Below are 27,594 nucleotides of genomic sequence, written 5' to 3' on the forward strand. Positions count from 1 at the left end.
GAACCAAATCCATGATTACATGATACTAATCTTAAAGGAATGGAGGGAAAACTGATTATACCATTTTATAAACTTGATAGCACAGTTTTCAAATGTGAAATCTAGAAAAAAAAGCTAGGTAGAAGAGTTGAATTGACTGTTCACTAAATGCCATACAGCCCTTGTTCAATCGTAGCTTAGCAACAGTAACTAGACAAGGCAAACTTGTCAAGGTATGGGATCATCCGCTAAAGCAGTGTACATGGGGCTATAAGAGCAATATTTGTCATTTAAAGAGTTTGGAGTCTTGCTCTGTTTGCAAAAACTAATACAGTCCAATACAACAGTTTGCCCTCCCTCCCTCTCTTCATAATGGTTATAATGTTCTTTTTGTTTTGTTTTAGAGAGGCATGGATTTAACTTATTTTGGTAGAGTAGTTTGTGGAGTTTTTTAATTGTATTGAATTGTACTGACACTTCTGTATAATACAGTACCCTTGCTTTAGAATTTAAGTGAGGAGGGTATGGCCTGTTCAGGTATCCCAGACAGTGTTTTTGCTGCACTCTGGAATATCCAGACAGCAGTAAAATGATCTGTGATCGGGGGTTACAGTGTACATCTGAAGCTACAAAGAAAATCTTGGCCTCTGGGGCAGCAGATACAAGAACACTGGGAGAAAGAGCTGCAATAGGACCTGACTTTTATGCCTGCACTGTAGTTTTCTTTGCTAGCAAAGTCAGATACAGTACACTTTAATGTCTCACATCTGACCATGCTGTTATGGTACATAAACAGCCTGGTCTCACTAAAAGGCGTGTGAATGACACGCTATTTCTCTTAAGCCATCTCGCGTATAATTACAACGCATGTCCTGTTTTTTGCGTGTCATTTCACGCCATGTAGTCTCAATTGACTTGTATAGTGCAGAGATGGCGTTGTCATTTCACGCACAAATGTCATTGAGGGAAAACCCACATGTTCGTATTTCTCCGCTACTTTCCGGAGAAATACGAAGTGGTGGAGCTTTCTGTCAGAGGGTTGTTTTTAAATCAATATTTCATATGAAGGATGGCTGAAATAACGTGCGTGAAATACCCTAACCCTAACCCTTACCCTAACCCTAACCCTAACCCTGGGGAACAACGGGCGTTAAATGACACGCGAAAAGCTTAATATGCGTAGACATGCACGCGAAAAGTCATGCAAGTCATGAAAAGTGGCGTGCTATTTATACGCCCTCCCATGAGACCACGTTGACATAAATCAGTCTTGCATTGTGCGATTAAAATCTTTGATACCACACAAATAAAATAATTTTATGCCCATCTAATCATGTTAGTATAATATCATTTTTCAGTCCCTGGCGGTTGATTTTAGACTAACACTGATTTTTCAACACAAGAATATACTATTCCATTCTTATTAAGTAAGTTGTTAAAAAGATGTTCATATTGTAAAGGCTACTTTAATAAATCATAAAATATGTGTGGTCTGTAAAATAGAGAATTATAGTGGCTTACAAACAGCAGAAGCAGGGACAGGAAATGATGGTGTTTACAAAAGAACAATGGGGAGGATAGTGATAGTACTTGCAAAAGGCTCTGAGGGAAATGATTGTACCTCTTGGCTGTAAAAATTTACTGTGCCCTGGAGGCCACTCCGAGGAAGAATAGGGCTGCAGCAATTTAGGCAAAGAGCAGCCACCATGACAACTGATAAATACAGAAATAATTTAAGATTACATGTTCTTCTGAAACTCGCAGGTGTGAATTGTTGGTAGAATATCTCTCTTTTGCTGAGGGACACACTTGAGGGGTGGCAATTAAATCTATGCTTAATTGTTTAGCTTTGCCCATTAATTTCTTGTACCAATATAATGTTTCTCCTACGGTACTTGGTGACATTTTGAGCACGCAGTCTTTACTATTAATTGGATTAGAAAGCCAGATCTGCACATTGTTCTGACACTGACATATTAGTATGAGAGTGCCACAGTAACTCCAGGAGGCGGAACCAGGAGGCTGTTAGCATGTCTACCTTACAGGATCACAGCAAGATTCAAGCATGACTCATCCAAATGTTGTACCCAAAATCCCAGAAATGATGAGATTGAGACGTTTTTTCTTCCAGAGACAGTACAGTAAATGGTTCAGAGTGATTCAGGTCATTGATCTCCACAAACTCTCAAACTACGATGATAACTTTTCCCTCTCACATCAGTATACACTGCTCAACAGTAGGCTATGGAATGTGATTTTCACACATATTTTCAACAGAAAGCCAGAGAACTAAATAAATGCAGATGGGTAGCAGAAGCTATTGGTCGGCAATATTTGCTGTTGCTAGCTAAGATAGCTTTTCCCTTTAATTATTATTGAAGATTAATGATGTGCCCATATTTACTTCTGTCATTTTCTATTTTGACTCTTTAAATATTTCAGCGGACAGTGACAGTAGAATAACTGAATACTATTGTTTTGCCTTCTTGTTTCTGTTATCAGTGGAGTTTATGTGGACTTATTAGTTAGTTACCAAGGCTGGAAGAGTGAAGAACAGGTGCAACCCTACAAGTTGTTGAATGAACTTCTCTCAGTAGCCGAGAACAGGCAGCTTCCCTTTCTGAATTAAGCTTTCCTTGTGCGATACTCCAACATACATATGATAAAATACTGTCTGGAAAGATTACAAGTGCTAGCTTTACATCAGTCACTCTGGACTACTTGAGATGCAGTGTTGCATTACACACTAGGATGAGAGACAAGCCTGGAGACCCTACTGATTTTAATGCCCTGAAAGCTTGTTTCTAATGGGCTGATTGAATTTACTATTGATTATGTTTTCAGTGCATGCAATGGCATAGTTTTGTGATTGCTATTGTCCCCCACTGAAAATTGTAGTCGCCAACAGATGAGTAATGGGAAGAATAATGTCTCTCAGACAAAATCAGAGATTCCCATTCACTTATCTACGCCCATTACATTTAATCTAGATTAGAAGAGCGCGATTGTTTTCTCCTTGATGACAAATACGCATAGCAAGTACACACACACACACACACACACACACACACACACACAGACACACATTATGTATTCACAGCACACCCAATCAATAAACTTGGTCATTGATTGAGTGCTTTCCATTGACCGAATGCCTTTACTGCTATAAAGTGTAGACTCACTTGTGCATTTTTTGATGCCCGATCCTTTCTTCACAGCGTGCCGGCTAAGCTTGCATTGGAAGTTATTCTCCCAGAACTCTGCAAACCAGATATTTCTTCTGTTGTTCTCTAATGTCCGGCTGATGAAGTAGCGATCAAAACCTGAAATCAATAAGATATTGTTAGAATTCTTTTTTGTTTGAATATGCCTGTTGCATGTCAGGTTATGGTTTAAATTTAAACCCTTTTTTAGGAAAACATAACTCTTTTGGGCCTCAGCCCTCATGGATAACTTTGGTGATGATTTAAACTCTAATATTTATAGCCTTATACTTACTAGTATGTCATTATTTAATGGCATTAAAACATATATTGGAATTTACTAGGGCTGGACCTGAATATTGGACTCATCAGATATTTTTTTCAGTTGGGTGGGTTTCAGTTTTCAATATTGGGATATGGATATTTGTTCTTTTTATTTTCAGAATAGTAGAAGAACAGAATTCTTAAAAAGTAATGCTTTTTAATTAAACTGAAAGTCACACATTTTGCTGTCATTTACATTTGTGTCTTTCCTCACCTCACGCTGTGAGGGAGCTACAGGAGCGACTTGGAACTTGTTGCTCTCCCTACCAGTATTAGCGCCTTTGTTTCAACAATGTTAGGCTTAAAATAACGTACTTGCAGGCTGAAATACACTGCAGTGTTCTAAACAGGGAAAGTCTGCTAGCTGGTATGCTTATTTAAACACTGCAGCGCTGTGCCGTCAATGTTAGCCGGGAATGTAGAACTGTCTGGCTGCGACGTGTCATAACCGCGCAGTCTAATGTGTTAAGAGGTCTGGATCGTTTTACCATAGCAGCCTGGTGTCGTTTTTAGGCAATTTAATCAATATTGTCACATTGACAGTCGTGAACATTGTTGATTAATACCAAAGCGCCAAAGCTTAAAATGGTATTAATCACAGCTCTAGAATCTACTTTACTATATTTACGCTAAAGTCTCTGTGTAAATTTTGTTTTCCATAGACCACTTAATTTACACTTAACCAACACTTTACAAACCTTGTTTAAAATCAGTATGTTTATACAATGATAGCTTAAGGTAAAAACACCCGATATAGTACAATATTGATTTTATGAATATGAAAGGTAAGAAACAGCGATGCCACTTTATTTACATTGGACTGTGCATGGTAGAAAACTGAAGACAGTAAAACATATTAATGGACATCTGAATCCTTCCTATTGAAAATCATTGATGCTGAATGTAAATGGGAGGTATGATTAGTGGAGGAAAACATACACTACAATACGCAAAAAAGGGTCAGAAGTATCAAGGTTCAACACTATGAGTCTTCTGATAGATAAAGTTAGGGTCACCTTTGATTGACTGTCGTTTGGGTAGGATGGTGACAGCACCTTCTGCCATTTCTTCCTGGTTTAATATTGGGGATATTTTGGAGCCCCAGCTGTCTGAACCTACCCAGATGAAATGGCCGGTTTGATTGGCCACCTTAGCTGCCTGAAGGAGCCGCCTTTGGGAAAGAGGAGAAAAAGAGCAATGTTTAAATGTACCATATAATGTTTTACTATTACTATTTCTTATTATTATTTAGCTGTTATACAGGTGATTCTATTCTTAGCCTGGACAAAGTTGCACAGAGACACTTTAGTAGAATTGAAAAGTTGCCATTCTCGACAGACTATCAATTCCCAGTGCAGAGCAGTTCTTCTTGACTGTGGCAGAATGACACCCTTGACATTTTTGTCCAGGCTTGTTGCCAATGAAAGTAAGTTTGGGGAGCTGTAAAAAACTGCTAGCAAACTCTGTTTTAACAGCAGAGTTACATCAAGAAAGCTTGAGCACAGAGACATAAAAATTAAACACAGCCACCTGGAATGTGAAGAATTAACAACCTTCAAGTAATTATCAAGCATCTTGTGTCATAAACAACATCAGCTTTTAACATGGTGTATGCTGGCTTAACATCACGGATAAGATTTTTTGTTTGCATAAAGAAGGAAGGTATGTTGTTAAATAATTACAACACTGTTGTAGTATCTGGAGTGGGCAAGCAGTGAGTCATCTAACTAGCTTTGTCTCTTTACCTTAGTTTTATAAAACCCGGGGACTTAAGTTTGAATGGTTATTGGTATTTACCTTAAACAGGGCCTGCCAGTAACAGTTGCCAGGTTACCATTGGCAACCGTTTTGAGAAATTGGCAACCAATAGACTGAATCTCTGTGATGTTGCACTAGCAACAAATCCCTTCCGGTTAGACAACTGGCAGGTGATTTACATTGCGGAGAAATGTGAAAGCAGCGCACATGTTAATTTTGGTTGTCATTTTCAGCCATTACTGTAACGTTTAAAGATATATAGTTTAAAATGACTACCCAACCTATCTGGCATTTCCGATGTGCTTATTTTATGTACTGTTGCTTTTCTAGCATCTTTGATAAACTAAATCTAGCTTTACAAATGGTGACATCTAGCAGCCAGTCAGACTAACTTCTTGTGCTGGGTGATATCATTTTCCTTAGTTTGTGACCCAAGGGGTGGATTAAGTCATAACCTAATTTGAAAGTGTTATTAATAAGATAAGAAAACATCAAACATGTATTTTAGATTAATGAGATGAGAGTTTACCCAGTTGAACTATATGTACAGAACACAGGGATTTTGTACCTGGAAGTTATTGTAAACAAACATTGTGATTGGGACTATACATGGCCTTTGGACTTTTTAAGAAGTAATATTTGTTGCATTAGTGACTTTTAAATATTGCTATGAGAGTCAGAACCAGAACCAGAAAACAGGTAAAAACTCTGCATGTGTGTTGGTGCGTGTATACATCTCTTTTAGGGACAATGGCAATGGTTGTTGATTTTTCACAACCCTGCTTGTAGGAGGCTCATTGTCGTACTATGACTGAATACAGAGCTTTATCCTAGTTATTTGTGTGTGTATTGGTAAAACTGTCACACATTCTTAAGCCCTGTGTGTCAGCATGAGATGCTGAGGGTAAGGGGTGTGACAAAGTGGAAGTTGGGAATCAGAGCTGCGCACTGGTATTGGCTGGAGGTTAAACACCCACATAAGGTCAAAGCCAATTTGCTAACACTCACAATGGCCTTGAACAGACCAAAATAAGGAATAATACTACATATTATACCTATTAATGAAAGTTAAAATTTAAAGTTATAAAAAAGGGAAAATGACAATTATTGTGAAATAATCACATGGACAAATAAATGTTCACATAACTGAAGTGCATGGCACAATACAAGATGGTTTTCCCACAGAACAGACACGGCAAAGAACTAGATTATGAAAGGCGAACCCACATACAGTATTTCTCCTACTCTTTATAATGCTTACAGTAGATGAGGCATATTTATATATTTGTGTAAGCACAACATAATTGGGCTCCATCAAAACAGCTCAAGTCTCTTATTCTTTCTATGTAGACACGTTTGGGTTCTTATTAGGCTGCTGCCAACTCACACTGACTAGGTTCAAGGATAGAGCAGACATGCAGCGCTGAAATCCCCCTGGCTTTCTGTAATTACTATATATCCAGACTATTACCCGTTATCAGGACCGGATTAAGTCAATGAGCACTGGGACTTTTGCCCAGGTCATCATCAAGAGATGGCCCATAATTGCTGCCCACTTCCACTAGTAATACACTAGCGTACTAACTTGTTTTTGGGAAGCATGTTCCTTTACAAAGCCACAAAAGCTCTGTGTATGTTGATTTAGCCTACAACTAATTAACTCGTTCTCAATACAGACTATCCATCTTAATAATAGATAATGAATTTTAATTGATACATTTGCGTCCCTGAGTGGAAAGCAGAGGCACTGTTAATTGTACTTAATTGTACTCTTATACAGTAGTGTGGTCAGAATAGATGGGGACAGCAGACTAGATGTCATAGCCATTAATCTAATCATTCAAGAAAACTATTTTGTTCCTGACAAACTACACCTACTAACCGTACCAACTCACAGAACGAAGCGTACGTATGGACGAGAGGCTTGTGCTTATGACAGCGCCAGGTGTAAACATTAATGGCGTTCTCTTGACTGCGCCGTAACTTGCTCGGTTAGCTCAGGTTGAACTAGCAGTATCAGTTAGCAATAAACTACTCTCCACAAGCTAGCAATGTCGGGCCACAAGGAAGGCATCTAACCAAGTCATCATTTCTGAAAAAAAAAACATTGTTTTTTTGTAAGGTTTTGGCGGATCGAGCCCCACAAGCCAAGTGCCATCTAGTTCCATTGTATTGCAGAGATGGCAGATATCTCTACAGCAGATATCTCCGACACTGGGCAACTCATAACAAAACAATCTAGATTAGAAGAAAAACATGTGTTTTTGATTTTTTGTTGAACTGTGCCTTTAACAAAATGTGAATACACCCAACTATAGTCATTTTTGTCATTTATAACTCAGAAATATTAACATGTGGTTAGCAGACTGATTTTCACAAGGAAAAGGCAATTCAATTTCTTTATGCACACAGGAGACATTTGTGACATTTTAATGTCAGCTGAGGCAGCCTCAGGTAAAGACATTACTAAACAACATTTATCACTATGCACATTTTGAAAACTCTTCACTTCAACTTATCGTGACTCAGTGTATATTTATTTAGGAAATAATAGTAAGTAAATGTTATAAAGGGAGTAATAATCAGTGATTAAAAGTGGTTGATAAGTTAGGTGAAAATACTATTAACTGACAGCAATTAAGATACCACTGCACTCACTTGATGTCATCCTCATTGGCAAAGATAATGACTACTCTGGCGTTCGGGTTCTCACTCAACCTGCGGATTATCTTCTCAAACTCTCCATTTCTTGGTTCCCGTGGTATTTTCACAGACTGGGAAATGCACAGACCACCTAATTGGAAGACAAAAGAGAAACATGTCTAAATTAAACAGGTTTAAGAAAAAGAAAAACGTTTCTTCTGTAAAACATCTGAACCCATCTCATTAGACATTTTAAAGTCAAATACATATTAATACTACAGGTTACAGTGTGTCTTTTTCTAACTCTTTCGAGATCACAAGAAATATTGGTTGGAGTTTTGAATTTTTTTCTTCTTTCTTTCAACCGACACAAATCTTTTTTGATCCTCTGGACTTTTTTATGATACATGTACTAATAAATGTGCACAGGTGCTATATTTCACAGCATGAGGAATGAAAGGTATTAAAAGAAATCTTTCCTTAGACCGCAAGGGGCAACTTTGAGACATCAATTCAGTTTATGGTCCTGCCAGTGAGGCCAGCGGGATTTGGTAGCATTTGGAAGTACATACATTTTGTAATTGAAAACTGGTTCCATTTGTTCAGAGTCATTTTTCTTATTACTCAAGTTGTTTTGTTCTGTTCAAAGTAAAAACTACTTTTTACTAAGCTTCTTCTTGCCTGAAAATTGGGCAAACTTGAAAGAAATACAGAAGAGAAACATAAAATACATTACTTAAATTTACAATTGAATTTGTCAAATTACATTGAAGTGGCATTGATTAGTTTAGGTTGTTAGGCACAGGCAATACATACCTAGTATTTCCCAACAGATCAATTTAAACAGAGCCCTCAGCCTTTTCAAAATGCTCTGGTATTGAACACAAGTCTAAAGACAGCAAGGGATAGCGACAAGCAAAGGCTTTTTAATTCCCAATGCAACATTTCAGGATAGTTGTTAATGTCACCCTTCTAAAATGCAGAAGGGAGTATGTGTATGCTAATTAATTCCGCTTTCGTGACTCAGTACAAAGCCAGCCCAATGAACAATCAATGCAGGCATAATACCCTCTAGTTCAGTTCATGGCAGCCAGACTCACACCATAAAACAAAGCCTGGCCCCAGCTCAGATACTAATAGGTTGGGAAACTGGAAATATAAGTAAAGACTACGGGATGCCATTAAATTAACAATGATGTAGCTTTGCTCATGGGTATAAAAAGTCACTTCCGGTTAGGTCAATGAGGAGCTTCTGTCAGTGTCCTGCAATCTAATGATGTTTCCTTTCCCTTTAAACTCGTGCTTTCGCTATTTCACTGGGGCTGTTTTTTTTTTTTTTTAGAAAGGTTGCATGTAGTTTTCCTGTGATGAATCATGTCACAGCTAGAGCAAGACAGTTCTGGCTTATACATTCACTTGGCTGGTTAATGGATTAGCAGCTCCTTCACTGGAGGAATAGACTCATTCCTTTGTGTGTACTGGTCCATATCTCGTTTTTCGGGGGAGGTTTCCCTTTTTTTTTACTCAGGCAAGACCTTTTTTTCATCATAGCAACCCCTAATTTACTTTTTTGAACTTAATTATCACAAATATCACCAGAATATCAAAGATTGCAACATACTGTACATGTTATACTTAATTAACTGGGGCCAGATGTATAAATAATACGTATGATCAAAAAACATCCATGCATGACCTCACACATATTTCACACATAGCCTGAGCCTTTTTTGAACCGTGTCGCCTCGTTGGGTAATTTGAACCACAAATTCTGTCTCTTCAGAGAGATTGATGAATTAAAAGGCATAAGAAAGATGCAACCACCATAGCATTTTCATTGCTGTATCCATGCTTCTTTCTAGTTACTCTGCTTTCTGGCGTGTTTATGGCGTTCAACTTGACACACTGGGAAAAAACAGAAAGGCATATGATGACAATGGGAAAGGACCCTATTGCCTATTTTTGGCGTGTTTCTTGTGTTTTAAAAAAAAAAAAACTATATATATATATATATACACACACACACACGCTAAGTTAGTTGGAAAGAAATGTATAATAAAACATTCAGGTTGCTCTAAATAGTTATCAAATCTGCATTCGCTTTTGATTAATTACCTTTGTGAACTCAATTCCTTCACTCTTTAATTTGCATTGAAGGCATCATTTTATACCTAAAACCTACCTAATCTTCTTACCCTTATTGATAAACACTTTGCAAAGAAAGGTATATGAGAGTAACCAAAAGTTATGGAAATCTAAATATCACTGTTAAAGGTACATTTGACAAATTAATATGTACGCTATAAATAATCTGATTTTTTCTACAGTGGTAATCATGAGTAAAGACGACTGCTGTGGTGTTGTTGGAGAACAGCCAATGTAAGACAATCTGTAAAATTCCACTTCCTTTTTTTTTTGCTGTTCCTTTCACTAAGAGATGTTTTATGCGTCTGTCTCGGTGGAGGTTTTACTGAGTTCAACTAAATATAAGAAAGCATGCATGTAAACCACTCCATAGTTCACAATATTTGTGTACCTTTTTTACAATCTTGGTTTTTGAAGCTTTGATTAAACTGAAGCAGAGGTTTACTTCTCTGTGTCATTACACTTAACACTACCCAGTCTGACACATGGGAAATTCAGCAGCAGCAGCTCTCCGCTCTCCAAGACTCTATCAATCATTCGATTCTATGTCTTTGCCTCACTGGTACTTCACTCCCCCATTCCCCCAACATCTGCTGTGTGGAAGCAGAGCACTCATCCCTTCCTTTCCGTCTCTTCTCACATCATCAGCAGCAGGCTGAAGCATTGCTTAATCTCCAGAGAGAATAGTAGGAGGACTAGGGGGATAAGAACCTGGCCTGGGGGAGTTGAAGCACACTGAACAAGGCCCCCAGTGTTGTAACTCTGTTAGTTGTAGGGTAGACATGGCAATTTGTTCTATTCCTAACACTGCCCATTCATCCATGCATTTATCCATCCATTCCTCTCTAAGTACAGGATGGTCAAAGACATGGTCCCTTAACTCGAGGATCCCAATTCAACCTCTGTGACAGGGAGCAGCTACTACACAAGACATTTCACCTGCTCCCAGTACTAATATGTCTTTTTCTGTTCTGTAGCTAACTTTGCGCCCCATGTTTTGCCAGTATTTTCATTTACCTCGGTAAATAAATGGATAATGGCAAATTCAAATCTACTCTTTAAAGCTGTTTTTACCTTGCAGATACTACTAAAAACTTCATGAACGGTGTATGTCTCTCCCAACACTTATTCTACCACTGTTAACATCTCAGCCACGTCGTAAATAAACACCTCTAAAAGTATCAGTTGCTGAGGAGAATGCGAGTCTCCTCTTGAGTCTTTCATTGTCAGCCTCAGTTTCTGCTCTCCTAATAGCTCAGAACACTAAAATTCCTTCTCATGTGACACCCGTGGGAGAGACGGTGGTGCCATGAACATTACATATTCCCTGGAACGAGTACAGCACAACTCCTGTGCTTGGTGAAAAGTAGTGCAGAAGCACACAAAATACACCCAGGTGGGTGTCGTTGGGTTTATAAATAGCCTGTTTATTGGGATGCCCTAAGTGGAAATACCTATATCAGCAGGGTTATAGGAAGCTGGATTACAGAGATCTAAAACTAAACTAATGTTGCAAAAATTGTCAATTTATTCAACACCATAGCTGTTACTTATTTTGGCAGCGTATGATATGTTTGACAACAGACACAATCAGTTAATAATTAGAAAGCGTGTTTGAGCTGCACAGAGCTTTGAATCCTGATCTGCTTTGAACAGCGGTGTTCCATCAATTCATTGATAGTCACATATATACTGTTTGACTGCCGACCAGTTGTCTAATGTACAGCACAGACAACGCTTAACCTCAGAGGTGTGATCACAGTGGTTCAAATTATATACATGTATATATAAACTCAGATGAGATCAAAGTACTGAAAAATGTTGATGATGTGGATATCACATAATAAAGAGATAAAAAATAAACCGTTGATTAGAGGACCGCGATAAACTAGCAACCTGTCCAATGTTTCTCTGCCTTTCATCCAATGCATGCTGGGACACGCTCAGACCCCTGCGAAGCAGAGGACATGGATGGAATTGATTTTATGGAAGAAAAACAACTGTATTGGTAAAATCCTGACCATCACTGGTAGCAAAACATTAACGTAGACGAAACTGCAGGAAATGTGCTGTGTTTTAATACTGGTGCATTATCCACAGATTTTGTTTCCCCCCACTTATCAGAATTACAGCTGCTGGTGAGTAGGAGTGAAATACTGGGAGGAGAGAGTGTGAAGCCGTGGGCTGAAATCATTAGGGAAACTGACCCTGAACAGGACAGGTCCAGGATCAGTCCCTGTTGCAGCAACCCCCTTTACTTAAGTGTCTTGGAGCAAGACACTAAATCCTCCACAGTCCCTGGTGTGCTGTTCTGTCGCTGACACTACCTCTGTGGTGGGATGAGGGGATAAAAAGAAATGAATTTCTCCACAGGGGATCAATTACAGTACAATATCCCATTATAATTATTATGGACTGCTGAGCGAGAGATAGCCCAAACTACCAAATTTCATCATCCTCTGCAATATTATGAGGATGGCTCAGATTAATTCAAAGATGGTAATACACTTTTTCCACCAAAAGTTATATGCAGGTTTTTTAAACACCAGAAAACCTGATAAAATAGGCGATAGACTCCTATTGTCGGTAGCTAAACATGCCTTTCTGTTAATGTAGTTTTTTTGGTGTGTCACATTCGACGTCACGTAGGCGCCTGAAAACAGGCTTAGTAAACACTAGAGAACAACATTGAAGTCAGTGAAAATGTTATTGTGGTTATTTTGTATTGGTTACATATTTATTTTCCTTTTAATCTCGGAATTTGAAGCGATGTTCGAGCGCTGCTTGCACAAAGACGGGCGAAATTTGTGGCTGAAATGACGCACAGAAGCATCGTGCATGAAAAGGGGTGAAAATTAGCGTGCCCACTCAGGCGTGATGTTTCCATCACCCCTGTTTGAAGCTGGAGCTGATAAATACCTGTGACTACTGCAGTCATTTATCCTGGGAATGAATGCCTATTGTAACCTTTCCCACTACAACTTACTTGTACTTGAACCACAAATGGCTTTCATATTAGAGGGGAGAAGATGAATGACCCCAATTCCACCTATGTATCATTGCAATTGTTATCTATTATATCGAGCATGTGTGTAATTTTCCACATTTGATCAAATAAGTCTTCCTTAAGAATATATTCTACACTACAGTGGACATCAAAATACAGAACTTTTTCACAAAATAAGGTTTTTGTTGAAGTGCCTAGGTTATTTAAAAAAACTTGCTAGGACAGCAGTGGTATAGCCACAGCTAATATTCGTCAAATTCTAAACAATAAAGACATTACCGTATTTAAAAATAAATCAAGTATTAATAACTTGTTCTCTAATTTTGATCTCCAGCTTATACGTGTGTATTCAGTGTAATTTCATTTATAATCAATTTCAAACACTTGGATGTGTGCATTTTCTGCATAGCATAAGTTATTAGGGGTTTGCTGAGTCTTCAGGTTTGACCAGCTTTGGGCCGGGTTATATGATGAGCTCTGGGTTAACTTTTATGTACTGCTGGGAAAATAAGGCTGGACTGTGGTTAAATGTAAGGCTGGTGAGAGTCAAGTTTCTCCTCTCAGATATCACTGAGCAGCACACAGCACATGCTCTCTGTCTGATTTTGTTCTGCTAATGTAAATAAGTATCCAGAGCAGATTAGATATTTACTGAGAGACAAGGAAAATAGTCCTGTGTTGTGTAATGAAATGCAATAACATTGCACTATGAATAAACTACCTGTTTCTGTGATACATGTCGTGGCTTTGTGTGCCATTGCGCCAGTGCTTAATGGGTTTTATATTGAAAACCCAGGCCATACAACAGTGATAGCAATCATAGGTTTCAAAGTTGATATGGGAAAGGAAAAATTGTTATTGGAACATCTCTAAATATTTACTTAAAACTAATTACACACAAACCAAATGACCACTCAAGTCAGTTTCAAAAAGCAACTTTACAGAATTCATGCAGCATATTTGAATTTATTCTGTTTCAATTAAAGACTCAACAAGAAACTAAAATGTGTTTTTTAAAATATGTAGCACTACTTTCAGCATCATCAAGTGCAAAGCAAACAGATCTAGTAGCAGCATTGTTCTCTTTATATTTAGTTTCAATTCTGTATTCATAATATGTGAGGGCACTGAAACTGAATATATACTGTAAGTTAAATGATGATTACTTCAATATCTAAACAAAAATAAATACATTATTCGGAATAGGGATGGGATAATATACGATTTGATCATGGATCCTGATAAAATCTCTCACAATTGTGATATGAAATGTAAATTTTGTCTCATGCCTTATTCTCAATATAGTTACCATGACAATGCTACAACAAATTAATCAATCTACAAATTGTCTCCCTACAATACGGTTCGTGAACACTTACTTTAGATATTGTCACTAAAATGGCCAGAATCAGTAGTCATCAGTCAAGGTTTTATGGGTTAGAAGGGGCCTGCTACACCTACCAGTATGTTCAGAAGACAATTATCATCTATCCACATGGTAACAGTCACCAATGGTGTCACTTTGTTTTTTCTAAGATTATTTTCTGGCAGTTTTCAAGCCTTTTCATTATATAGGACAGACAGGAGATGGCAGGGAGAGATAGGGGGAGACATGCAGCAAAGGGCTGCAGGTTGGAGTCGAACCCGCGGCCGCTGCCTTGAGCACCTTCAGCCTCTTTGCATTGGGCGACTGCTCTAACCAGTCAGCCACCAGCCGCCCCTTAGGTTCACTTTATAATAGTCTGGGAGTCTAGTTGTGAATTCAAACAAGACTAATGTTACTTAGTTTGGTGTAGCAAACACACTACGTGGTCAGGTTTAGGAAAACATCATGGTTTGGGTTTAAATTCTAAGAACGTCATTGAAGCCGGTTAACTTAAAAGCCACCGTTGACTTTTGGTTTCACATTGGACGCCGACTCTCCCGGGCAAATGTCGTGTGTGTGTCTCAGTGACTTTTCTTTAACATGTACCTTAAAGAAATCAGTAATGAGTGCAGAAAACATACTGGCCCTCATAGTTTTTTTTTAGTTTTTTACCTTCTAAATAAGTATCAGTACACTACCTCTGTAACCTGACTTGTTATTGAACGAAAGTGGTGCAGCTGAATAGTTGGGTAACAAAGGCGCGGAAGATGAAATAAAATGGAAGCAATTTTGCAGCTTGCTGTGCAGTTAATAATAAGTTTCAAATGTACTCATGGGGAGGTGATTTGATGTTAATAAGAAAGACATCTGCATGGCGATGTGTGAAATTGGATGATAGAGGAATCTGATTTCTGTGATGCATCTTCCCATATGTTTTGTGGAAAATAAGTATGCCACCATTTCTATCAAGAGGATACCTAAGACAATAGCTTGTTCTCCAATTATTTACATCTTTGGGGTCATCAATAATCAATCATCAATAATCAAAAGAACATAATAAATTATTTTTTGTTCATCTTAACCTAACTGCTTACCAGACTGTTTTCCTAATGTTTCAATATGGAAACTTTAAAATTTTAGTGGTCATGTTTTATGGTCATTGTTTTGTTTTTTGTTTTTTTCAAATGATCCCTTATCTCCCGGTATAATTCAAAAATATGTTATCAATAGAAGAAAAATGTTGTTAGTGATTTATTCTGAAATGCCTGTATAGTCAGGCTGCACATTCAACCACATTTTTTGTGGGCGTTCAAAAAAAAAAACAGCCAGGCGTTAAACAAATACACAAATGGCTAAGTATGTTGAGCTGTGTTTTTTGAAGTACCCGTGAGGAAGGGTTATGCTCTAGAAAGTTGTTACATACATACATACATACATGACAGTCATTTTATCGACGATTGAAAGGTGAACAATGGACATACAGTATGGTGTTCAAGTTAAGAAGAAATCAACCAATGTGTGCTTGCATGCATTTAATTAGTCAGTCCCTGTTGTATTTAATTAGTTGAGTCAGAGAGTCAACTTTTTGACTTGTGTGTATCCTTTTTGTAGCCTGTTGAAATTAATGATGGGGCTGATTATTTTCACACAGGAATGAAAGCAGTCTGAGACATAGCACTAATTTGCAACCTATTAAATGCAAGTCTCCAGTCAGAGTGATACTGATGAAGTGGAGCTGCTGTATCTGAGTAACATTACCAAACCATTTAACAATTTCAGGGCTTTTTTGATGTTATGTGTTGAATTTGTAGTCAAACTGCTACAGCTGACTGACTATTATCTGCCCCACCTATGGTTACAGTATTAGTGAGTTAATTAATATAACTACGAAAACTAATGCACTGTAATTTGTGTGTATTCCACAAATCTATTACTGTATAAATCATCCATTCATCCATCTTCAACCACTTGTCCTTATCGGGGTCGCTGGAGCCGATCCTGGCCGTGAGGCGAGATACACCCTGGACAGGACGCCAGTGTATCACAGGGCACATAGAGACTGACAGAGACAGACAACCAATCACACTCACATTCACACCTACGGGAAATTTAGAGTCATCAATTAACCTAACACGTGCATGTCTTTGGACTGTGGGAGGAAGCCGGAGAACCCAGAGAAAACCCACGCAGACACGGGGAGAACATGCAAACTCCACACAGAAGGGCCCCAGCCAGGTCTCGTCCATGTAGGGAGGTAGGTCGGGTTGGTGGATGGGTCCTGTTATAGGAAAGTCGGTCAACAAAGATTAAACACCAAACAAGTTTCGGCTCTTCTCCATGGTTTTATTCTCAGAGCATTTTCTGCAGAAAAGGACTGTTCTCTGTGCATACAAAACACAGGCTGCTAGAGAGAGACGGACCCGGAGCTCAGGGTAGTTCACTTTTTATACAAAACATGAACACATAGTCTGTGTTTAACTGGGTGACATACAAGATAAGTCAGTAACATTAGTTACATTCATATCATAAACTTTGTCATACTTGTATCGCAGGATAAAGGGAAGTATCTTCACAAGATATTCAGAGCTGAACATTGTATGCTCAGACAAAGAACTTCTGTATCACAAGGAGATAAAGAATGTGTTTTGTCCTGTTTTTTTAAAACCCAAAACATGTAAATTTGAACTTCTGTCACAGTCCTAAAACAAAGGACTTTTAACTGGGGATCAGGTGCTTGTGTCCCGGTGTTGTTCATGTTCCTTACTAAGTCAAAGTACAACCTTCTATCTAATCCTAACAAAGTCGTTTTGATGAATAACCCTTACCATCACCCTTTGTTTCCTAAACTTTTTTGCTTCAGTTAGAGTATTAATATTTTTGGATCGGTTGTCAGTAGCTACTGGTATTGTTTTTAAAAAGAGCTGAGGAAATTCATTTGAGACTGATGACTTGACTTTATTCAATAAAGGCAATTCATCAGTCTCAAATTAGAAAGGTGATGAAAGGAATAAATGAAGCAACATTGTCCCAACAGGTGCTGTATTATGGACCAGCTTGTTAAATCGAGTGTTATTAACTACATAGATCTAATCGTTGGTCCCTGAAACAAAAAATGATCAACTCAAGCTTGTATTGATGACTCTGCTAACAGTCTATCAAAGTATGTGTGAGAACACAGCAGGGTGGGGATGTAGTTATACTCTGGCCTCAAAGTTGATGGATCAACTGAAAGTATTTGTTGGCATGGCTATTTTCTTAAGCCAAATGGCAACCAGTCCTGGTATTACATCTGTCAGCAACTCTGCTCGATATCAGCACACTATAAGTCTCCAAGGGAAATGGACCTACACTCTATTTATCCCCACAGTGCAGGGGAAGCTCATAGAGGCCAAGAGGGCAGCAGTGACAGAACATGTAATTCCGTACATATTATTCATCCCACACAGGTCCTTCAATTTAGTGCATGACAGAAATATGCAGTTCCTCCTCTGCAGAGTACTTTTACTGAAAGTACATTATTTTGGGGAAGGTTTGAATCTTAGCCTCCCTGTGTGCTGCTAATGGTATTTTAAAAAGGTATTTAACTTTACAACTGTCCAAAAAAATTCAATAGTGAACAAACAGCATCCATAAAAAAAATTGATAAGCTGGGAGGCATACCATTCCGATGGCCATTTATCAACTGGACCGGTTCTCAATTCCCATCCCTATTTGCCACCAAAGGCGAATATTTTATTCACTCCTTCAATCGTAAAATATGGACATGAGGATGCAAATACGTGCGAGTGGTCGTTTCGTACATGTGTGACCATAACCTGAATCTGTCAGACCATGGGTAAAATACCCCTAAAAACTGTCGGCGTCAGTACGACTGATTCGTCAAAAATAGTCTCTGAAACATTGAGTCTGCTAAGAAGGATAAGCGCAGTTTATTGACAACCATGACATTACATTAGAAGCTATTATTTCAACTCAGCGCAGTAAGCACAAATGATTTGTCTGCGTCAGCAGCCACTTGAGAAATCCAACACTGTCCTATTTTCAAGCAGCTGTAATGTTCTGAGCTGTGTTAATAGCAAAGATGCCAGTTTGACCTGAGGATATACACTTCATACACAGAAATTTTAAAATGCTTTTCAAGTTCTTCAGGAGAGAATGGTAACTACATTTCATTGTTGATTCATTGAGCAGTTATATCTATTCAGTTCCCAGATCCTGAAAAAAAAAGGTACATGACAACAGGTTCTGGGGCAACTATAAATTAGATTTCAAAATGACTGAATGACATTTCCTTGTCAATGCAAATGAGTTAGGAATCAAAGACATGCCTCTAAGCACTATGAAATGAGCTTTTCTGCACTGTGGTAAAATACCTCACCTAACAACCATAGGACTCTTTTCACAACAAGGAGAATACACATTGCAAAGCTCTTAAGATGAAAATGTTGTTAAACTTAAGCCGAAGTTTAAAAGTGTAGCGTATATTGCAAAGCAAACTGTGAAGGTGCTGCTGTCATATCAGGCATGGTCACAGGTCAAGAACGTGGTGCAGCAGGCCTTAAGGTGCACATTCTCCCATTGTCAAAGAGCTGCTGAATACTTCCCTGCAACTACATTTTTTGTAAGACTGTCAGGCTCCATCAGTTGATACATTACCCTCAGTAGCTAGCATACATTCCTGACAACAGACGTTTGAAATAATGGTTGACATTCTGAATTGAAATCTCTTTTTTCATCCCCTGGCACATCACAATCGTTTCTTTATCAGTGCTTCAGATGTGATAAATGGCTTCTCAGCTTTTCCGGCATTCTTCATTGTAACCTGCTGATATAGCCAGCAGCAAGTTATGTGTGGTCACAAAGAGCTGTAGCAGTACAAATGGCCAATGGTGTTTTTTGACATTGAGAATATGCTTACTACTTCAGTTACTAATGTTCACCTGGCTATATGTGACTTTGTGCGTTTTGGTGTGGTCCTATTATTTGTCATTGTGTCTCTTCAACAAAATATTTGCTACTTTCGGCTCATATTTAATAGTAAATGGAATGTTTTATGGTTTTCGGACTGTTGATCGTATAAAACAAGTAATTTTAAAATATTGCCTTAATCCGTGGGAAATTTTGACAGGCTATAGAAAACTGTTTAAATCTTCTCTTCTGACACTTTGGTTACTGTTCTCTAATTTTGCTCACTGTTTTTTTCAAGGTTTTGGTTGAAGTGCCTTGGTTATTTAAAAAAACATGCTAGTACAGCATTGGTATAGCCAGGGATATTATATCAAGTCTGAACAATAAAAAATAACAACATTTTAGAATAAATCAAGTATTAATAGTTTGTTCTCTTATTTTGATCTCTAGTGTATGTAACAGAAATACAGCCCATTCTTCCTTACCTCTAAAATGTGCAGTGCCAACAGACTGCACCAAGGTTCACAGGTGCCCCTGAAGCTGCAGCAGGATCCAACTACTTGAAGGTTCATCCATTTTGTGATAAAGTGTCTTCACCTTTAATATCGCCTCTGGCAGGCCCCAGGACAGCCTACTGTATTGGCCAGACAAGCCTTGCTGGGCATATAACTTCTCCTAGATACAGTAATGAACAGTCCTCAGATGAATTCTCCCTTTTGTGAAATTGTTATAGTGCCAAAACTGTGGTCTAAAAGCCTCTGGCCTCAAGGTTAAATATTTACAGAACAACTGCAATCCCTTCAGTAAATCCCAAATTAAGTGTATAACTATAAACACAAAATATCTTATTTGCACATTTTGCATCAGTCACCTTCTCCTAATGGCATGTCATAGATCGAAGGTGTAAACTTCTACACTGTTAATTCAAACAAAGGATGAAAGAATAACTGACAAATGTTAAGGTAGATCAACAGAACTTACAGATATGAGTTTTGTGTGAGTGGAAAGTTTTGGATATTCTGCCATGCAATGTTTGCAAAACTCTTGGACATGAATGAGATAAAGCCCATTATGCAAATTGAAGATCTGTAGCAGAGTCTTGAGAATCGTTCTCTTCCTGCACACCTGCAGCTAAAACCCTTCATTGGTTTTCAAAGTGTCTGAGAAACCAAGTTCCAGGTGGTTGCAACAAACATAAAGCAATCCTTGGAAGTGTAACGATGACAGTTTTAAAGGCATGAAACCATTTGCAAAACTGTGCAAACTGCTAATCAAACAAGGTAACGAACAGTGGAAAATGGAAAAGTACTAAATGGGCAGAGCAGTATAACAATGTAACTGAAGTGGAGATGTAAAATGAGGCAACTTGTTTGAGTTTAGTAAATTACGGGGACTAAATTAAGGGACTATATCAGCGCACAGTTCAAAAGTCAGTGTCTGTGATGGTATGGGGATGCATTCGTGCACATGACATGAGAAGCTGATATGAAGCCACCATTAATACCGAACATTATATACCAGTTTTCTGCTAAGCAGACAATGTCTTTTTCAGGGAAAGCCTTGCTTCTTTCAGCAAGACAATGTCAACATTCTGCATGTATTACAACAGCATGGCTCTGTAGTAAAATAGTCCAGGTGCTAAACTGGCCTGCCAGTAGTCCCAACTTGTCAATCATTGAAAATGTTTGGTGCCTTATGAAACGTTAAATACAACAAAGGAGACCCTGAACTGTTGAGCTGCAGAAATCCTACATCAAGCAAGAATGGGAAACTTTCAAAATGACAGCAGTTGGTCTCCTCAGTTTCCAAACGCTTACAGAGTGTTGTTAAAAGACAAGGTGATGCAACAGAGTGGTAAACATGACTGTGTCCCAACTTTTATTAAAACATTTTGCTGGCAACAAATTCTATATGAGGATATCATTTTTTTAAAAACAATAATGTTATTTTCTGTTTAAACATTTTAAATATTGTATCTGTGGTATTTTCAATGACATATGGGGTTTCAAGATTTGCAAATCATCGCATTCTGTTTTTATTTATATTTTACACAGCGTTCCGACTTTTTTGTAGACAGATTTTTAGCTGTTGCAATATTCACACATTGCTCAAGCCCTACCTGGTCTCTTTTGTCAGTGGATGGCTGTTCCGTAGTATGAATAATGCCAGCAGGTGAACAGTGCGAGGGGTAATGGGTAAAATACCAAAGACACAAGTGGTTGCACAGTCAAAGTAAATTCACCTTACCTCTCTCTTAACCCTCAAAAGCCCAACACAGCATCCATCAGGACTCAATGAGGCCTGAAGCAGGAGGAGCAGCTGTCTGAGCCCTGACAGGGATTTCCTGTGTTTGACATGTTGAGCCAATGGGGACGTGAACTACGGTACCCTCCTTCCTTTTTTCTTCCCTTCCCTTCCTTTATTTCTTGTTCACAAAGTATAATTGGAATAAGAGTGTACAGTAGACAGATAATTCTGTTGAAGCTACACATTTTGGTAATGCTAACACTTTATGTGTAAGTTGTTTTGGTGATTCCTTTCATCATTGCAGAATAAGGCTTTAAACAAGAAAACAATTCATTACGCAGACTATAGTGCTTTTTCTTGATCATTGTAATATCTTAATCGTTACAGTATCAGAAGGTGCATTTACATAACAACTCATTTCTATTTCTATTGTCCATAAAAAACACTACAATACTACAAAATTTTACCAAAACCTCTTCTTCAGACAATATTTTTCACTAGGCATTTCAGGTTAATGAGTATTCAAGTCCTTCCTCCTGACATTTCCCTCATGACAAAGGGTGCAGCATGCAACCCTCATTTCTAACATTTGCATAATCTCCCTGTCATCCTGTGCTGCTGTGTGCTGTCATTGCCTCTGTATCCTCCTGCTTCAACTGTCATTGAAGGGAAAAAATAATTTGATTCATTATTATTTAAAAGTATCCATCTAACAGTATGTAAGTGTCAGTGTACAGATTTGAGAAAAGGAAAACCACAGGAAAAAAAACTAAAAAATGTTGTGGTTTCCTTTAACAGGATACACCTGAGACAAATTCTTCGAATACTTTCATTTCAAAGTGTGTCGCCACCTGAGTCCATAAAATCCACTAAATTTGATTACATACAGGGATATGATAGGAAGGTGTGAGGAAAAAAAAAGTTTTTACAAGGTGAGAAAAAAAAAATGACCGGGAGCGTCAGCCTCCAGCAGAGGATCTTACTAAGAAGGACACTGGAGGCCCAGCAGCTTTCCAGTGAGGAATTTTCTGAGGGAGAAAAGACTGGTGCATCAAGGACAGTCTTGCATTTTAAGGGTGACAATGTTGAGACATCATACTGAAAATGTTTTTTCTTCCTCTCTTTTCTTGTACAGTAATCATCTTCCATAATGACACTCCAGCCTTAACCCCAAGGGGTGGTTTGATGAATGTTATACAATGGGAATAACCAACGTGAAAATACAGCTTTTTATAAACTGCTCTGTGTCTCGACTGTGAAAAGTTTCAGTGACAGCCCAGCAACAGCAGATAAAATTATGTCTGACGTATTGCCATTTAAAAAAACTGTCCTAATGATGACACCATTCAGCATGCCAAGAAACGAGGGGCTGACTAACAAGTTCTGAATGTGAATCTTGCATGGTCTACCACTAAACATTTATGCCTCTCTTCCCTCTTCTGCATCTTCACTGCAGAGAAATCTTTTGCTAGATCTGCTGTGTCCTCCTAGTGAGTGAGCAAACATGTTCTTCCTCTGATTATAGATTTTTTAGTTTGTCAAACCAGCTGTGAGAATAAAATATTGGCATTGTACATTTCTGCAAACCCCAGATGCGTTGAATCTCAATGTTTCTGACACACCGTGGTCGCAGTTTTTAAGACATGGTTAGCATTGTGAATTCAAACAAAAACTAGTTTGTTAGGTAATATCCTAGTTGGGATAAAATTAGTTTGTTATATAACTGGATTTACTTTCACATGGGACACGAACCGCGGTCTCCTGGATGAAAGTCCACCTCCCGGCCTCCTCCTTATGCAGTTCGATGCTCTTTATATTGTGTCACTTGATTTTCCAGAGCCCTTGCTCTGAACATCTAGTATTGACACAGATGGTTCACTGGAGTTAGTTGAAAGCCCTCTGTGTCTCATACAGACACCTGGGTGCCGAATACTATCATATCAACATCTGAGGTTTGCAGAAATGTACAATGCCAACTTTTTATTTATGGCAACTGAGGTGGTATTTTGTTTTGGTATGACTACACTATTTCCTGCCTGGCCTCCTTTAAGAAACAGTTTGAATCATCTTTAATACTTTATTGGGGGAGAAAGAGAGGGGATTACTTGCAGCAAAGGGCAGCAGGTCGGGGTCGAACCCAGGCCGCTGCAGTTAGGACTTTAAGCCTCTGTAAACGGGGCGCCCACTCTACCGCTAAGCCACTGGGAGCCACGACCAGTTGGATATTTTAACCTGACTTAAAATTACTTCATATTAACATTATAAGATAAATAATACCATGACAAGCCTCTGTCGTGGTGTGACACCTAAGAACCGGTCGAGTATATTTTACTATATAATATTATGGTTAAATTCACCTGTGTTGTAGGTACTCTATTTGAATGCATGGACTTTCAAATTCCTATAAAACGATAGAAAAAAAACTGTAGCCTAACAACATTCCTATTTCTTTTAAAGGCAGTTGAATATGCCAAAACACAAACTAAAAAATATTATCTTCTCCTCTTAGCATATTGGACATCACACTTCTTCTGTACAAAATATTTGCAGCAGTCACGCTTTTCGTATTATGGTAAATACTATCTGTCCACAGACATTTTGCCATGATGGTACACACACACACACACACACACACACACACACACACACACACTCACTGTCGCTGCTGGTAAAAATTGGATCATGATTTAAATGACACATGTTGACGCTGATGCATTACTACATTGTTATCCTCTGATTCGTCACAGCTGAAGAAACATATTTGTAAAAAAGCTGTAACAATTAAATTTAAGAGCCCTGCACATGGTTAAGAAAGTCTGGATAGTGATGGCTGTGAAAAGACTGAACAACTGAGAGTGACTCAACGATTTAAAATTCATCTTCCTAGAGAAGGCTGTTTTAAAAATAAATTAAAATGAAGACGTTTTATCAGAAACACCATCTGGATTATCAGAACTCTGTCAAGAGCACATTGTCTTCAGTGGATGCTACAAGGAAGCCATATTTATTGCAAACAAAACTGTCAATCCTGATTTTTAAAACAAATCTTTTAACTCATGTTATCTGTTCTAGACTTAGTGTACAAAAAACAACCTCTTCTCAGCAGAAGCATGCCAGTCCCCCTCAATTTTCTTGTTATTCTCACTCTTTTCTGCTAGAGTTCATGCTTGCTCTCACAGAAACACTAAAGGTCATTTGCAACCTCCTCTGAGATATCGACTGCCCCAGTGTCAAACTGTTTCCGCTCCGTGGTACCAATACTCAAAACCAGTCAGTCAGATCAAATGTTGCGCGTTTCAAGTTTAATTCTGTTTTCACTTGATTTCCACTTCCACTGAGCCTGGTTAAAATATTATCAGATAACACCCCCCTCCTGCACCCACGCACGCTCGCACGCACGCACGCACGCACGCACGCACGCACGCACGCTAGTATACTTTTTGAAAAAATGTATTTCACCAAAAAAGTCAAATTAAAAACTCATCCTACGCTTTGCGGAATATCAAACACCCATTATTTCATTATATTCCCTATGGTCAGACTGTTAAACCAAATGGATATTTGAATGCCCAAACTACTTTTGATATTTAGTTTTTTTCAACCACATTATGGGAACAATTCTTACATTTGTCCTCCAGCTAGCCCTAAATGGAATCATTAAACTACAGGGCGCTGTGAAGAAAAGGCCAAATAAATAAATAAATAAAATAACATTATCCTTTTATGAGTTTGAGACGAGCTGTGGACTGCACAAGGAATATAACTGAATGTTACCACAGAAACACCATCTGCAGTGTATTGATGTTCGGACCTCAGCATATGGCCTGTGGGTCAACATAGCAATTTGTTTCTCTTCAGCGCTAGTATTTCAACTGTGTCCTTGAGAACAAATAAAGTGCTAATCTCAAAGATAAAGTCCTTAAAGGTCCTTATATTGTGAAAAGTGAGATTCACATGTCTTTTTTTATTTTAACGCAGGTTGAGGTGCTATATAAATACTGTAAAAGTACTGAAACACTCAATTAACAGAGAAATGCACACAGCCTGTATTCAGAAACGGCAACTTTAAACGAGCCAAACTATATTATTTATTATACTTTTTATACAGTGCCCATATAGTCACTCCCCGACTGCAATGATGGTGCAGAGACGCTGAAAGCACAGATGCATAGCCCCATAAATGCTGACCAAGCAGAGCAGACTGGGCTGTTTCATGAGAGGGGCTTAAAGAGACATGTGTAGAACCCCAAAATACTAGTAAGAATCTGAAATGATTCTCACTTTTTATGCAAGTAAATCTAAATAAATAAAGCAAAAGAATCTATGTAATTTTTTTTCCCTACTTCAGCATACTCAAATCTGCCACTCAAAGCTAAAATCAGTTTATCAGCTAGACCCATTTAGCAACCAAATACATGTGGCTTTGCATTTGACAGAGCTACCTGCCTCCTCAAAGCTGAATACGTAGACAGGACATGTACAAGACAGACATATGTAAATGTATATTTCAACATCAGATTTAAAGGAGATGTAGGCAGGAAGATGTATATTTTTCTAAATTCTTGTTTACAATTGTAAGGCAGTGCAAAGAGTGCAGTGTTTGTCTCTAAGCAGTGGTTTTGCCTGCATGGTTGACAGCTTTACTTGACATGCTGTCTTTAACTGTGGTTCATTCAATTTTCAGTGAAATGTGAGAAAGTTTTGAAAAAAAGGTATTTCCTCTGTAGTGTCCCATCAAATGTCTAGAAAAACAGATGTTGACCACCTTTGCTGAGACATTCAAAACTAGAAGCATCACATTCTTTTAGTTTATCTTTGTCTTGACATTGCTTTTTTTTGTACTTCCATCCATTCGCCTCTTATCGTTCCCCATCAGCACCTGTTCCAGTCAGCAATAACATATTGTATGTATCACACAATCATTTACTAACCACTAGGGCTGGACCAGAATTTTCCACTCTTCGGATAGCTATTTCTTGGGTATGTATTCGGTTTTCAATTTTATGACTTTTTTTAAATCTGTAGAATAACAGAATCCATAAGAAATAGTGCCTTTTTATATGTTGCAGCACGTTGTTTCCATTTCAGCTCAGTGTGAGAGTCTTGGCTGCATTTTGCTGTCATTTACGGACTTCTCTTTTCTCTCCTCTCCTCACATTGAAGTTGTGTGTGCAGGGGGAACTCAGCAGTTTGCTAACTAGTTTCGCTCCATCCTGACATTAGCTGCTCCGTTTCAACAAAACGTGCATACAGGCTGAAATTCACTGTGGTATTTTGAGCCAGGCTGTTCTCATTCACAGTACATATAACTACGAAAAAGTAATGCAATTAAATAATAATAAAATAATCTTTATTATCCACATATTTATTACTGTATAAATCATGTCTGGAACAAAGAAGGAAATCAGGTCAGGTAGTATAAGACCGCTAAACTCCTCGTAGGGATCAATCAATCATACAACGTGATTTTAAGGCGCTTTATGCAATATACTGTATACTGGATTATATTATACAGTAGCCCATATTATACAAATGGTTTTTATCATACTTTATGTTGCAAGAGTTTCTGCTTTCAGCTGCTTTCTTTTTCAATGACAGCCTGAAGAGTAATTAGATTATAACTCAGATAGGTAAACACAACAACAAGAAACACTGAGATAAACATTGCTGTATACACAAGCTGCATTCAGGGAGAAATACTCTGCATTTGGGAATACTTTCTAAATAAGAAGAACCTACAATAGCTTTTAATTTTCTGTGTAATAAGACACTGATCTAATCCCACCACCATCGAATGACGCTACACGCATGTTCTCCCTTAAAGGCTTACAAAACCTTGCTAATTAAGGTGTGACCATAGGAGGCACGCTAGATTATGAAGTGGCATTACTGTGTGTAATAAAGTGCAATAAAATCCCTTAGAAAGTATCAGATCTCTATAGCTGGACACAGAACAGGTGGAATTAGGATATGTTTCCAGGGCTTTAAGCATCCATGACTCAGTTAGGGCTTGA

General features: G+C 38.2%; 1 protein-coding gene across 1 annotated transcript in view; it reads right to left on the reverse strand.

The window, feature by feature from the left end:
* The window catches only part of LOC310951568 (metabotropic glutamate receptor 4-like), a 176,411-nt gene that overhangs the window by 27,669 nt on the left and 121,148 nt on the right, over window positions 1–27,594 (reverse strand). The window contains exons 4-6 of the mRNA XM_083919858.1: window positions 7,923–8,058; window positions 4,523–4,677; window positions 3,162–3,302 (exon numbers count right to left, since the gene is read on the reverse strand). Coding sequence (XP_083775984.1) covers window positions 3,162–3,302; window positions 4,523–4,677; window positions 7,923–8,058 — 432 coding nt within the window. The remainder of the gene's footprint in view (window positions 1–3,161; window positions 3,303–4,522; window positions 4,678–7,922; window positions 8,059–27,594) is intronic.

The sequence above is a fragment of the Echiichthys vipera genome (genome assembly GCF_963691815.1).
Source record: "Echiichthys vipera genome assembly, chromosome: 9".
Classification (NCBI taxonomy): domain Eukaryota; kingdom Metazoa; phylum Chordata; class Actinopteri; order Perciformes; family Trachinidae; genus Echiichthys; species Echiichthys vipera.